Source organism: Salminus brasiliensis, chromosome 20, assembly GCF_030463535.1.
Source record: "Salminus brasiliensis chromosome 20, fSalBra1.hap2, whole genome shotgun sequence".
In the NCBI taxonomy this organism is placed as follows: Eukaryota; Metazoa; Chordata; class Actinopteri; order Characiformes; family Bryconidae; genus Salminus; species Salminus brasiliensis.
In genome coordinates this window covers 17,937,123-17,951,979 of record NC_132897.1, presented here as the reverse complement: position 1 = coordinate 17,951,979, position 14,857 = coordinate 17,937,123, and the positions used below count along the sequence as shown (strand labels likewise).

General features: G+C 40.1%; 1 protein-coding gene across 1 annotated transcript in view; it reads left to right on the top strand.

Annotated features, from left to right (window-relative positions):
- Nucleotides 1-14,857, top strand: part of fras1 (Fraser extracellular matrix complex subunit 1) — a 171,636-nt gene that overhangs the window by 133,928 nt on the left and 22,851 nt on the right. Inside the window, exons 34-46 of the mRNA XM_072664529.1 lie at nt 161-298; nt 1,341-1,373; nt 5,359-5,490; nt 6,272-6,400; nt 6,747-6,994; nt 7,877-8,028; nt 9,095-9,257; nt 9,898-10,030; nt 10,952-11,139; nt 12,241-12,397; nt 13,678-13,941; nt 14,094-14,282; nt 14,496-14,615. Coding sequence (XP_072520630.1) covers nt 161-298; nt 1,341-1,373; nt 5,359-5,490; nt 6,272-6,400; nt 6,747-6,994; nt 7,877-8,028; nt 9,095-9,257; nt 9,898-10,030; nt 10,952-11,139; nt 12,241-12,397; nt 13,678-13,941; nt 14,094-14,282; nt 14,496-14,615 — 2,046 coding nt within the window. The remainder of the gene's footprint in view (nt 1-160; nt 299-1,340; nt 1,374-5,358; nt 5,491-6,271; nt 6,401-6,746; nt 6,995-7,876; nt 8,029-9,094; nt 9,258-9,897; nt 10,031-10,951; nt 11,140-12,240; nt 12,398-13,677; nt 13,942-14,093; nt 14,283-14,495; nt 14,616-14,857) is intronic.

Below are 14,857 nucleotides of genomic sequence, written 5' to 3'. Positions count from 1 at the left end.
TCAATAAATAAATAAATTATATTTGGTAGGAATTTTCTTGTGCAGTTGAAAAGGGTTGTACACACACATCCACAGTTTTCATGTCATTTATCTCCTCTAGACCGTATATCCTTGATGGGGGGTTTAACTAATTCATTGTCCCTCTCACTATGTCTCTCAGGTACGCTGGAGCATGGGGACAGGCCCTACACTCACGTCCGTTTCTTCACCCAATCTGATGTAGACACTGGGAAAATCGTCTATAGACCCCCACAGGCCCCATCGCACCTGCAGGAGCTTTACCAGTACTCCTTCACCGGTAGGTCTGAGAACATCTAAGGACCACAGTGCTTCATGACACTAACCCTGTGATTGTTAGTTGTAGCCTGCCATTTCTGTGAGTTTTACAAGGGAGATCTTCAAACTTTGAGGACTACATGAGACTTCCGTCCCTGTTTTTTGACGTGTCCCCCCACTAGGAAGCTCCACCCTATACCTTATATAAGAATATAGGGCCTTTAACTGGTTCTTTGAGCGATGCCGTAAAAAAACACTTTTGTATGAGTTTGAAGAACCATATAAAGATCTAAAGAATCTCCAATTGATGTAAAGGTTCTTTAGCAATCACTTCACAATCTCAATTACAAAAATATGGTACTTTATGGAAGCCAAAGTGGTTCTTCTATGGAAACGCTCAAAGAAGCACCTTCATTTTTGCATTTTAGTGTATGGACTCAGTATGTGTTTTACAATAAACACAGTACAGCCCAATGACCACAAGTCATCTAGTTGCACACAATTTGGTTTGGTCATACCTATGGCTCCTTCTAAAAGCAAACACACATACCCAACCAAAACATTGCTCCTCATTTTAACACACATGAAGTAATGCAGTGACCAAAAAAAGTGGATTAACAAGCTTCATGAGGAGCTTTCTGGGATGATTTTATGTGGATACCTCCTGAGTAAATCTCTTAAATAGATATCAGCGCCACTCATTATACATGTGTTCTAATATCAAATTTTAATACATTTAAACATCTGAGGTTTGATCACAAGTGTTTGAAATGACTGAAGTACATCCAAAGGCAGAAATATCACCACTTGCACCACTGTGCCGTAGCTCAATATGGTCCAAATGGTGAAATGTTGCCTGAAACGAGACTAATAACGTTTAAAGTCCACCAAGCTGAACCAATTTCTGCCTTTACTTTTGTGATATAAACACCGCACACCCACTGCGTTCTGTAATGATTGAGTTATTGACTTTTGTTTGCAGCTCACTGAGCTTTGTGTGTGTGTGTGTATGTGTAACCTCCCCCCAAATTCCTCCCCCCACTAACCGTGTTTCATTTCTCTAGGCCTGCCAGAGTCAGTGAGCTTCCATTTTACAGGTATATTGCCTTATGGGTTTTTACGGTGGCCCTATGTTTCTCTTTCTCTCTCTCTCTCTTACTCTCTCTCTCCTGTTGCTTTCACCTCTGCCAGCTTCCAAGCCCCCCAATTCCTTCACACACAGTAATCTAATCCCTCTTCACCTTTTGCTTCCATGCTCATTATTTAGGGGGCCCTCTCTGTAGGATATGACTTACTTTTCTTATTTTCTCTTCCTCCCTTCTTTCCCCTTCTCTCACTCCCCCCTGTTATACTATGCATCTCAGTCTGCAGTCCCTCTGAGAGGGGGATACAGCTGTGCATCAATCATCTGCTCATGGTAGCTACATGGTACAGCCTTGACTGTCACCAGCATGTAGATACACTGTCACTTAAAAGTTTGGAATTGGTGTTTTTAGGCAAATCAAGTCGAATGTGTTGCAGACAGTCATAGAGCAAGGGTCGCTACAGCTAACTGTCAATATAATCAATTAATCAGTTCATTATTGGTTTGATGTTAATGATATTTATCCTTCTTTTGCAGTCAATGGAAATGTAGGGTGATTTGCCGTAATGCGGGACAGTGTTGGTTGCTCTAGTTGGTGTAGGTCCTTTCCAAAGTAATGTCAGTAAAACAATGGGTATCGTGGAACGCTGGTTCAAATCCCGGGTCATGGTGCCAACAGTAGTCGGAGCCTGAGAAAGCACAATTGGCCTTGGGCTCTCCAGTAGGTAGAGGGTTCTCTTTCTCCCCACATGACTTCAGTCTGATGATGGCCAGCACGGGCGTCTGCTAGCTGATGTGTCAGAGCTGGGTACCCGACACTTTCCTTAGAGCGTGGTGATTGCCCAGTGACCTTGCATTGGCAGCTGTTCGAACTCCCCAACTTATCTCAAATGTATTAGATGGAGCACCATCCATCATTCCAGAGAACACAGTTCCACTGCTCCACAGCTCAATTTTGGGGGGCTTTATACCTCTCTAGCCCATTGCCTGGCAAAAGGTTTATGCTTCAGAGAGTCCTATTCTATTGGCAGTAGTAGACATTCTGTGTGTGTGCATTTGCACATCTGTGTCAGCAATAGGTACAGCTTAAAGTGGCTAAATGCATTCATTACAAGGGGTATCCAGTAGCTGCTTTCCAAAGTGTAGGCTGCTGCTGAGGTGGGTTCTTGGTAGGACTGTACTATTGGGCTATTTATGAGTATATGATGAATCTATATGTTTTGGTAAGCTGTGTTCACAAACTTTTGGCCACAGTATGGGGTGCCAAATCTTTTGCCTAAAATATAATTGGTCCAAAAGCACATTCAATACGTTTGGCCAATGTCCACAAACTTTATACAATGCATTATAAACATGACAAATGGTTCCACATTATTAAGATGTCTGGGAACGTGTCTACTGAGCACAACCTGTAGTTTTGGTAGTGCTGTTAGCAGTGGGGTTGAATGTGCAGAGATACTGCTTTGATCAAATACACAGTGTTCAGGAGTGTGTAAGATGTAGCGCTGCTCTCAGGGGAAAAGCAAGACAGCCATCCTGTTCCAGGGCTGTTTCAACTGACAAAAGCAGAACTTACTACATGTGGTTTTGACATTGAGAACAAGTATGAGTATTACTTATCCCAAAGCTCTTCTACAAAAGTGCAAAGACCAGTCATGCGGTGCACGCTTGGTTATTGTTTTTCTCCTAACAGACTTGCAGGCAGTTCAGCACAATCAAATTCAACACAAAATGCCACTTTTAATGACGACTGCAGTCTCAGAATTACTCAACCCCTTCATGACAAGCCTTTTTAGTACGTAGTAGAGCCCCCTTCTGCTGTTATTGACCGGCTTCAAGCAGCATTCCTGAGCAATCTTAGCCCATTCTTCATGGGCAGTGTCCTCCAGTTCACTAAACTCTTGGGTTTGTGGACTCTTAGCATCACTCTAAGTAACGAGGTACAGAGAAGGGCTGTCCTACCCAGTTGATCTTTCCACTGAATGAACCTTTTAGGATGAACGTACCAATAAAAACAGCTGCAGAATACCTTGGAACTAAAATCTGACCTGCACAAGGGGCAAAAGAGGCCTGGGTTTGTGGGTTCGATCCTCACTCCGCTCTCTGTCTGTGAGGAGTCTGGTTTGTTCTTTCTGTGTCTGTGTATGACTGAATGGCTGTGTGTGGCACCCTGCAATGAACTAGCTCCCTTTCCAGGGGGAATTCCTGCCTTGCTACTGAAGATTCCGGGTAGGCTTCAGACTTACCATGACTCTGACCAGGAAGAAGCGGATAAGATAATGAATGAATGAATGACTGGACGCAACTTTTAATAAAACGACCAAGAGTGTCCAATGTCTACCTATATTTAAAAAGTCCAGCGTCAAATAAATACAACAGGACCCATGAGAGCACAAGGAAGAAAATCTAAGATAAACCAAGACTCAGAGCCCAGTCCTTGTCAGGGTAATGCCATACAATAGATTTTTATAAGGAGAAACTGAGGCACTTGCACCATACAGAGGAAAGATCCGTGACCTAAGCTGATGGTTCGTGTTAAACGGCATCTATAAACTCTCTTACTCATTGAAAGCTGCAGATGCTGGAGGAAAAGATATAAACATCAGGGAGTGAATTGTCTTTTATGTTTTTTGGAGGTCATAAAAGGTCCTGGAGTCTTTTATTGGCTGTTCCTGATCACTGTCTGAGAAGATATTAAATATTGGCTAATCATAAATTCTCTCCACTACTCCCCTGTGGTTTCAGATCATAGAGCAGGGTTGCCTCCAAACTTTTACTGCAAATGCACATTTGATCTGTGTGTGTGGAAAAAGTGAGAAATTGGTCAGTTACACCATCCAACTCCTACAGACTGCAAAGTAATAGTTTTCTTTCTTTCTCTCTCTCTCTCGCTCTCTCTTTCTCGCTCTCGCCCCTCTCTCCTTATGATGTATAGAGTTAGCCAAGTGCTTTTAGATTGCATGGGGCCGCAGCTCAGGCCAACTCGACTTGGCCAGAAAGAGATTGTGTTTAAATAGACCCTCTTCACATCAGATTGCTCTCTCCTTCCTCATCCATCCATTCTGACTCGTCCTCTCTTCTGCTGTTCTGCTGGCTTCATCTGTGTCGTGGCAGTCTCGCTCGCTTTCTGGTTTTGGTGGTTAAAGACAAGCAAGCTGAAGCGGTTTTGCAGCAGTTTGAATATACAGTGTCTTGGGAAAGTGCTTTACCCCTTTGAGAGCTTTCTGGATCACAAATAAGACTTTAGTACACGTCTGAAAGCTTTTGGCACATTATAGTACAGACTAGGCAACAGTTAGGCAACTGATATTAGTTAATTACAACCACAAATAATTATATACGAATGAGCAGAACATCACAGTCAAAAACTTTGTATCTTCATCCATTATTTTTCACCTTTTGACACAATATGTGAATCTGGCAGTTGTTCTTTACGTTGTGTCCACATTTCATAATGAATAGACCAATAAGAACGCTCCAAAAAGACCTGGAATGACTTACTTAGTATCTAGTGGCTAGGAGAACTCAGGTTTGCCTACCGACTTCTCTGTAAACTTCAGCCACTGTCCACATTTGTTCAGTTTCTCCAGCAGCTCACATAATATGCTTTAAGAAAGGACTGATTAGACTGAATGGGAACTGTAAATACTGACCCTCTTTAAGGAGATCTTGGGAAATGGAAGCTAACTGACAGTTAATGGTCAAATGCTTAAGCTAATTAGCACTTACACACATCAATGTTTTTACTTCAGTGAAAATAAATGGACAAACAATAAACAAAAAAAATATAGAAACAAATTAAAATAGAAAGTAGTTTTAAAATGTGCCAAGTAGAGATTAAATACCCATATAATTAATCAATCGTCTAGGTTTTCAGAGGGGTTTAATGCTTTCACAAGGCGCTGATTAATCAATAAACAATAAAATACATATAAATGATATATGTAAATGTGGGTATGTGTTGAGTATTTTTGAACTGGTTTGCTTTTATGTGACAGTGTCTGATGGAGAGCACACCACTCCAGAGATAGATTTCTCCATCCTGCTGTTGGCCAATCATCAGCAGCCGCCAGTCTTTCAGATTCTGGACCCGGTGTTGGAGGTCAGCCTGGGAGGAAGAGCAACAGTAGGTAAGAAACTGTGCCATTTTACAGACGTCTCGTCTCCTTAACTGCTTTGCTACACTTTTGCTAAAGTTTTTTAAAGTTTCTTTTTTTTAAGACCTGCATTTTTAATGTGTGTAGATTAGTCACTCTGAAAGCACAGCTGAATTACAAGGTGGACAAAATTCCCCTTCTGTGAGGCTTAAACAGTTACAATAGTTCTGCAGAATTGTAGACGCTGTTTTGAGGACAGAAGTGAAAGGGCTTCAACTAAATCAAGAACATTGTGACTCACCAATCGTCCTTAAGGAGAATTTTTACTCTTAAAACACACTTATGCAGTTTTCACAAGGATCCTGACATTCACCAATGTTTTTTTATATGGGATTTGTTCAGTTTACTGGGACAATAGGATCCATCATTATTAGAGCATAGTTGTGAACAATTCTTTGCTTTAAAGGGTTAGGACTTTTTTTTGTCAGGACTTTGCTCAAGAACTAATTGAAGAAAATTCTTAAAAATTGGTGAATGAGGCCCAGTCTTGTTTACAGCTACTTACTAATCCCTTAATACTTGCAAACACTCAGCTGTGTGTTAATCAATGAGTCTGATTTAGAGTTAACTAAATTATCATTTACTTTCAAACTATTTTATTTTACTATTTTATAAGTTATTGCTAATATTTGTGGTACTATTATCAGTCGTTCTCCCTATCTGCAGAGTTTCTAAAAGGTTACATAGGCACTAAACGGCCAAACTTTTATTCTAAGGTTAGATAATGCATCATATAACTCTCCATCTGCTTTAGGTGGTCAGCAATTAGCCGTGACAGATGCTGACACAGCCCCGGATGAACTGGAGTTTGAGCTGGTGGAGGGCCCAGTGCATGGGACTCTCCTGAGGGTGGACTTTGGCACTCAGATGCAGATGGTTAATGGTAGGTCCACAGAAGCACCAATAATATATGGTGTATGTGTAGTATAGTGATTTTCCCCTTACCCTAAATGTTGTTTATCAGCCAGCACATGCTGTGTGTCTGAATCCTCCTTTCTCATCATGTGTAGTTTCTCTTGAGTGTTCTGCTGTTTACGTCCTTAAAAAGGCACTTTAAGCTTCAGTGTCTGGGTGATGTCAGACATGAGGCATGGCTTGGTGGGTCAGCCATATTTTGGGGTATGGGAAAAATTGTGTAGGTGAGATTTTTCACACTGATCTTCATGAATACCATTCCATTCATTGTGGCCACTAAAACCATGTCTTTGTGGTGTAAATCTTTCCATCAGGTGATACGTTTACCTTCAGTGACCTCACCAGGAATGTCCTTCAGTACGAGCACACCAGCCTCAACACAGAGGAGGACACCATGATCTTCTCAGTGACAGATGGGATGTCCATGACCTCCACAACGGTGCAGGTGATCGTTTCAGGGGTCAGAGGAGACGGCCCCAGGCGTGACCCCGAGGCCCTGCTGTCGATGGAGGTGGCAGAAAAGAGCAGCACTGTCATTAGACGCTCACATCTGGCTTATGTGGTGAGACAATGTGATTTGTTGATCACAAGACATACATTGTACTGCATTAAACTTTATACAGTTTGCATTGTTGGTTATTATGCTTTTTGGGTTATTTTTCGGTTTGGTTTAGTAAATGGCTTTGCAGGGTTTTTTTGTTACACTGTAAACGACTTGTTTTGAGTAGCTCATTTAGGTCACATTTAAGTGGAAAGTCTAAGTTATATGTTTACTAGAGGAGTACTGTAGTTTTCTACATTTCAGCATAATGAAATGGTTTTAGATTCATTCAGAATGGTTTGGTGTAAAATGCAAGAGAAACTGTGTCAGAACTGGAGATGTTGGAGATGTTAGAGAATGCTGAAGAATGGAACTAGATGTATAAAGTTTAAATAAAGTTACATTATAGAAAGTTCATACATGAAATAGTTACGAATATGCTGCTTAATGCCGCATATTCAAGGCATTGTTTTACGATGGTTTATGAACTTTCTTCGATCTTACAAACAATCATTTCATATTATCATCAACATGCCATATAAAACGTAAAAAAAAAAGACGGGAAGTTTTTATTATTTATTTATTTATTTACTTACTTTTTTGTTTTAGTTTATTAAGAGAATGGCTATGTTTGCATTGTGGACATTGTGATCCCTGGTTCAATTCACTATTACTGTAAAGAGTCGGTAAGGAGTCTCTTCCATAAACCATTTCACATTAAACTGATCTGGGTGGCTTATGTTGCATCTTAGCTACTGAATGATTCAGTGATTTAGAAAAATCTTTGGGATTTACAAAAACACACAAAAGGCCCGATGTCATGAAGTGTAGCTTCAGTGTGTATAGTGTTGCCATCCAGTCTATATAAATTAACTAATTCTGTTTTTCTGATCATATCTCCAGGACAATAATTCCTCTGACAATAAGATTCGTATCCAGCTGGTGTCAGTGCCCATGTATGGAATCATTACCAAGACCAACTCTGAATCAGACCATGAAGAACTGAACGAGTACTCCACCTTCACTATGGAGGACATCAACCAGCAAAAAATTCGGTACAGCCGTCATCTTAAACAGTACTGTAAATGAACCTTAACCCCGGAACTGAAAGCTGTATAAATTCTCTATCAGGCTCTTGGCATTCACTGCTTTTACTTGTACACTGACATATCAATGCTGACAGGCAAAAACCTTGTATCTCTATTTTTGTCATTTTTGATAGTAATTTGAGATCATTTGGTTGATAATTTGATTATTTACATTGTGTCAAAACGTCATGATGAGTGGACCAACGGAAATGCTTCAGAATTATTTATAGTAAAATCGTTTTACATTGACTTTCATTAAAAGTTATGAAGGTTTTCTCCTTTGGAGATACAAGGTTTTACAATACACTTTTACCACATCACCAAACCAGTGATGGCTGCTAGAAGCAAGCTTGGTGATTTGGAGGGCTTGGTTTGTTTATAGAAATCTTAAAACAATAGAATATGTTATGAATTAGCCATCTACTGCTAATATCTACCAGCGTCAGATGAGCTTTTCAGTGTTTATTTAATTGCACTGCTTGGGGAGACGTTGAATTGAATTAGCACATTAGCCCTTGTAATTGGACTAAGCTTTTCTCCTGTGATGCTAAAGCTTGCTGAGAGGTGTTTGAGTGAAAAAACAGATATCAATGCGCTCTGTTGATTCCCATGCTGAGCTGCATATTGGTCTCAGTGCAGAGTGCATATTTCTGGGGCAGGATCCATTTTGGCAGTATTAATCTTGCTTGTCCCCCTGCAGGACAGCTTTTTGCCTACGCATGAAACATTTGTTTAATGGTTTTTGTATCGTTCGAGGGAGGCTTTTTAAGCTCTTTCAGTTGCAGGACAGCTATTTGAATTACATCACTACTATGAACATGCTTAAATGACTGCTACCTTGATACTGTTGAGTCTGTTTGACATTTATTTATTTTTTGTTTTATGTGTAGAATGTAGCATCTATATCAAAGCTATTGTTTATGTATTAGAGCTCTTATCAGTAGGTTCTAATAAATGTTTGTAAATGTTTAAGAACGATTACAGCTGTTTGCAAGATTTAACGTGTTTGATGATGCACATGGGTTGAAAACAGGTATATCACCTCATTTGAAACTGGAAACCAGCCAGTTACCGATATCTTCCACTTCATCGTCTATGATGGCGAGAACAATCGCCTGGAAAACCAGATGTGCACCATTACCATCACCTCTGTGCACAGACAGCCACCTGTGGTCACTGTCCACAGTGGCATCAAGGTTAGCGTTCTCTCCTCTCCACCCAACCATTTCCATCTCCTCCTCCAGCTGCTTTTACATTGAGTTGAAAAAGTCAACATTCCTGCTCAAATGACATGAAAATGAGTAAATAAGCAATCTGAAATATGTCATACTCTGCAAAGTTTCGAGCATAAATTCTAGTTATTTTATGTCATAGTTTTTCTATATGTCTAGTTTATGTCATTGTTATTCTTATGTCTAGTTATTCTGTATTATAATTTAATGTCTAGATTATACGTTTATTTTTTTCAATTTGTCAAACTCAGCAAGCAAACAGTATTTGTGCATTACAATGTGCAGAAATCTGTACTTATTTACATGTGAAAAGCCAACAATATATGATATTTGACCTCAAAGTTTCAGGCCTTTTTTTTGGATTATTGTGGAAAAGAAAGATGCTGTGTTTTATTTTGTTTACCTCACACTATAGTGGTAACAGTATTGTCACATTTTTTAATAATTATATTTAATTTATTATTTTTACCCAAATGATCTAATATAGATTAAGGTTTTGTGATGCGTTGAATCACATTAATGAAGTTAATCAAGACAGACAAGGCAGACAGGTTGTACCTCTACTAGATATATTCCCCAATTTGGTGCTTTTCTGGGTTGCCAGGTCCAAGAGGGAGGCAGGGTCCAGCTGTCAGCCAATCACATCATTGCTTCTGACCCAGACACGCCCAAAAAGGATCTGCTGGTGTGGCTGATCAGCCCTCCAAAATATGGCTTTATAGAGAACACAAAACAAGGTGAGTTCTACAGACAAGAACTTTGATCCTAAAGACAAAACCTGCAGTGCTAGACTCCACGTCCCTACAGTTGCAGAGGGTAATTCACTTTTATTCCACTGCTGTAAATACAAACTGCACTTTAAGCCTCCCATTATGGACAGCTGTACACTACATTGGTTGACAAGCTGAAGAAGTATGTGGACTGACATGGTAATATTGCACAGTTATTATTTGGGTTATGCAGTGCTGCACAGTTCTGGTGTGAGGTCTCTTGCAGCTCCACCAAAGTTAGTAGCAGCATTCCAGCCCAGCGTGGCAATGATAGAGACACCATTCTCCCTATTACCAGTCAGTGGAGCATCAGCATGATTTTCAAGCTGTTATTTTGAGGTGACATTTCTACAGAATGTCTCTTTTAGATTGTTTGGGCCCGTTCCTTCTCTACTGTTTGAAAACCTTTCCATAACACAGAGCCTGGAAATCAATAATGGTGCATGTATTCGAGGCTTGGTCATTCTCCTGTCTGGGGGCTGAAGATGAGAAAAACTAAAGTGTAAAGCGAGAAGAAGTAAAGTGTATTGGAGCGTGGGTACTGAATAGGAAGCGAAATGAAGTGAGCCAAACAGGAAGCTCATTTTTTCCATTTTTTAGGCACTGAGGCAGTGCCGTCTGTTTGATTTTCCAGAGTTAAAACACACATCTGTTCTGGCTTTCTTTTTCTGTTGCTTGTGTTGTTGTTGTTGTTGTCGTTCCTTTGAATCCCAATTTGCTGATCATATCTAAGATCTGACAGGTGTTTGTCGTCTTATCTGTTTGTGGAATCACAGGCGTTAATTATTCCTCTATTTGGTTTCCATCCTTTCGTTGCTTTGTATAAGGACAGAATATTAATATGCCTTGATGACTTTCGTCAGCCTGCATTCTTTCTTTTCCCCATAGTTGGCTCAATGGGCGGAGCTCGGGTGATCAGCCCAGATGTCCCATTCACAATGGAAGACCTCACCCTAGACCACATATTCTACGTCCAGAACGTCCATCAGGTCAACGTCCACCAGGATGTCTTTAGCTTCTACATTAGCGATGGCTCCAGCCAGACGGAAGCTTTTGATGTCACCATAGACATCCAGGTATGCTACAGGCTAAAAGTTTAGATAGAACTTATGAACTATTTTTTATTTCAAGGGATAAAGGACAGAGAAAAGGAAGAGAAAAAGTACCCAGACAAACTATGGCTGCCACATGGATATAATCACTCTAGCAGTGTTTTAAACCTATATCATCATTTGTCTCTAATGCTAATACAGATAGTCTTAATTTCTTCATCCAATAAAAAACTGTTTTGTGGTTGGTCACCACTTCAGAAATAACCAAACAGAAATGTTCCAAGCTTGATATGGACACTGGATCCTCTAAATTACAAGGTTGTTAATTAGTCAAAATACAAGTTTTGCTTCATGCTATCTTGCAGTGTGGTGCAAGCTTGGCAACATCTCTAAAAAAATACCCCCTTTCAAAACAGAAAACTTTGTGGTGGGTAAGTTTCTTTGGTATGTTTCTTTTTTTAGTGCTCCTATATATTAGTGCAAGTAGAGGTTGACTTATTTTCATGCAAAGTCTGTTCAATGTGCAGGACTGTATGCATGTAGCAATTTTCTTATTACAACTCGTTAACGACCTCAACATCCTGAGCATCCAGGGCACTTAGGAGTTAAGTGTACACAGGACAAATCCAATGAGGTTTGGTATATTTCTGTGAAGCACTTGGTGAGCAAGCGGCAATTATCTAATTTCTCTTTTCTGTCAAAGAGAAATCCAGCTTAAAACCATTTTGGTAGTATTTTCAAATTGACTTTAACACTTAAAACCCTAGATTTTTCATTTTGTAATTAATCCTAATTAAAATGAATTATTATGTAACAGTTTTTTATGGAGTCCCACAGGGTCCTATTTTAGGGTGTTTGAAACTGATTGGAATAATGCAGTTATGAGGGTGAAGAACTGAAGTGCAGGCCTACATACAGTGTTTAAGGAGTTAAAAGATTTTACTTCATAATCAAATCGAAGTCTGCTTCCAGACTTTTGACCTTTAATGTGGCTTTGTTTTTCTGTTTGATGGATGCTAGACTGCTCTCTCTAAAGTCTGATGTTGCTAAAGGCAGGAGGGTGGAAGATGTCTCTTGGAGTTGTTGATAAGTTCTAATGCAGCATGTCTTGTACTGACCTTTCAGCAAACTAAAGAAGACAAAGTTCCAGTTATCTCTGTGAGCAGCATCCACGTGGAGGAGAACACAGGCGTGGTCATCACCAATTCCTCCCTCAGCGTGTTAGATCTGGACACACCAGAGAACGAGATTGTGCTCACTGTCATCAAAAAACCATCCTACGGTTTGTTTTTTTCTTTGTTCTCTTGGTCTTGGATTGATGAATGATGCATATGTCCATTTTTGGGTGCTGGGGAGGGTTGAGAGATGAGAATTTGTGACCCTGATGAGAAGGTGACATCACACTGAACAAACATTTATGAGTCTGTGAGTGCAGTGTTTGCCAGGTTTTTTTAGAGCTAGAGGTTTGAGTGAGGATTGTCTGTCGCCGCTTTGTGCTCCCTGAATATTAAAGCCATTAAACCCTATTAAAAGGCTACAATGCTAATGCAGATAATGAGTAACTGAAGCTTATGCACCAGATTTGAACACAGAATAACACTTATCTGTAAAAAAAGAAAAAACACTGTTTATTAGCATCATTAGTCCTTTAGCTTAAGGACTAATTTAGCTGCTAAATTAGGGAAGTTACTTTTTTGTGAGGTTTAAATGAAGTATACATGAACTCTTGAATTTTATGAGTATATGTCATTATATATATAATTCGTTTTTTAAAAAAGCAGTGTCACCTTCACCTTCATCGCTTGACCTTATTAAACTTTAAAGCTAGTTTTATGCATCTAATTAAGAAGTCTTAAAGCCCCTCTCTCCCTCCCTACCTCCGATCTCCCTCTATGTATCCATCTCTTCGAGCTTTGTGTCCAGCTTCTTTGAGGCTGACTTATGGTGCTTTCATTGTATGCCATGCCATTTAGCAGACCAGGGCCTCTGAGGTTGACTGCATTGGCAGGGAAAGGCCACAGCCCACAGGGCTCTATTGACTTTGCTTTTATGGCAGCATGTCAGGGGGGCTTCATGGCGGCTTTCTTACTGTTTTATTAAGAGTCAGTATTATGAACTATTATGGCGCTGAGGAACTGCTGTATAGAGGGACCTGATAGAGCTGAAATAGCCTCAAAATAACACGGGGCAGAAACGCTGTCCGCACTGCAACCTCGCAGCTAGTAGAGGTCAAATGCTGGCTTTATTGAAAAGTGTGTAAGGGAGCAATGCGTGAGTTTGTCATAGTTCGTTGGGGGTTTGTGCTGAGTTGAGGAACGTGGCTCCTGGTATTTCTGACAGCGTCCACATACTTTTATATGTTTCTGGACAATAATGTGTGAGAAACTGTATAAGCAAGTCTAATTGATATTATATGATAATGTAGGCATACATTTTGCACAAGCTATTAGCTATATTAGCCTTGTAGCTCCAGTGTAACTTTAAAACTGTTTACCCTTTAAAGCCAGTTTGAACTTTTTAAGTGAAAATGCTGTTTAACACTCTCCCCCACCGTATTCACAGGCAAGCTACGCAGGCGACAGTTCTACTCTCAACCGCTGGAGAACGGCAAGATCCTCCTTCAGGGTTCCACCTTCACTTACCAGGATATTCTAGACGAGTTGCTGGTGTACACCCCGGATGGACAAGGCTCTGTGACCGATGAGATTCGTTTCTCTGTGACGGACGGAGTACACACTGAGACAGGCCGCCTTGAGTTCAGCATGGACGTGAAAAAGAGCGAAGGGCCCAGAGTCACCATCAACAGAGGCCTTCAGCTGGCAGCAGGTCAGGACATATATATTGATAATATAAATGTCAAAGGCATTTCTCTGAGATTGCACTATGGGAATAGATCAATTTTTGGTCATATTTGTTGTGCATAATGTATCTCTCTGTTCGTATTTCTGTGCAAACCACCTCACGCTTGTCTGCACCAGGTTCCTCATCTAAAATCACAGAGCAACAACTGAAAGGGACCGATATTGACTCAGAAAACTTGAAACTGAAGTTCACCCTGACCAAGGACGTGAGCGTGGGCATACTGCAGCTGACCAAGGACAGAAGCAAAGTCCAACTCTCTGCCAGAGGACCAGTCAAGAGCTTCACTCAAGAGGACATCAACAAAGGTTCCTCCCTCACTTTCTCAGGGTGTCATGGAAACCAGCGAAGTGTTTGAAAGTGTGCTCAGTCCTTTGGAAATCCAGTGAGGCTTTTCACTAGAAATGAAACTCCAGGAGAATATAATCTGATGGCTTGACGTGTGGCATTTTTTCCATCAGTATGTCTGAATACAGATTTCTCCAGGGTCCTATAACAGAGTTTTATCTTTACTGTAACAGGATTTCTGGAGTACTTCCATGAAAAAGGAGAGAGTGGAGGCAGTTTCTCCTTCAAGTTTGACCTTGAAGATCCGGAGGGTAACAAACTGATTGATGAGTCATTCTTCATCAGTGTTCTAGGTAGGTAGGCCTTCTTTTCGGGAACAGCAGTGGTGGATCATAGAATGTAATTAAACACAATATTTTGATGTAATAAAAAAAAGTTACCTTTACCTTTACTTTATAATATAGTTTATGATATAGTTTTATTATAGTTATAGTTATTTGTAGTAGCATTGTTATTGTTGTTGAGAAAAAAAGGAAAAAAATAATATATATATATATATATATATATATATATATTATTGTATGCCAATTTTTTA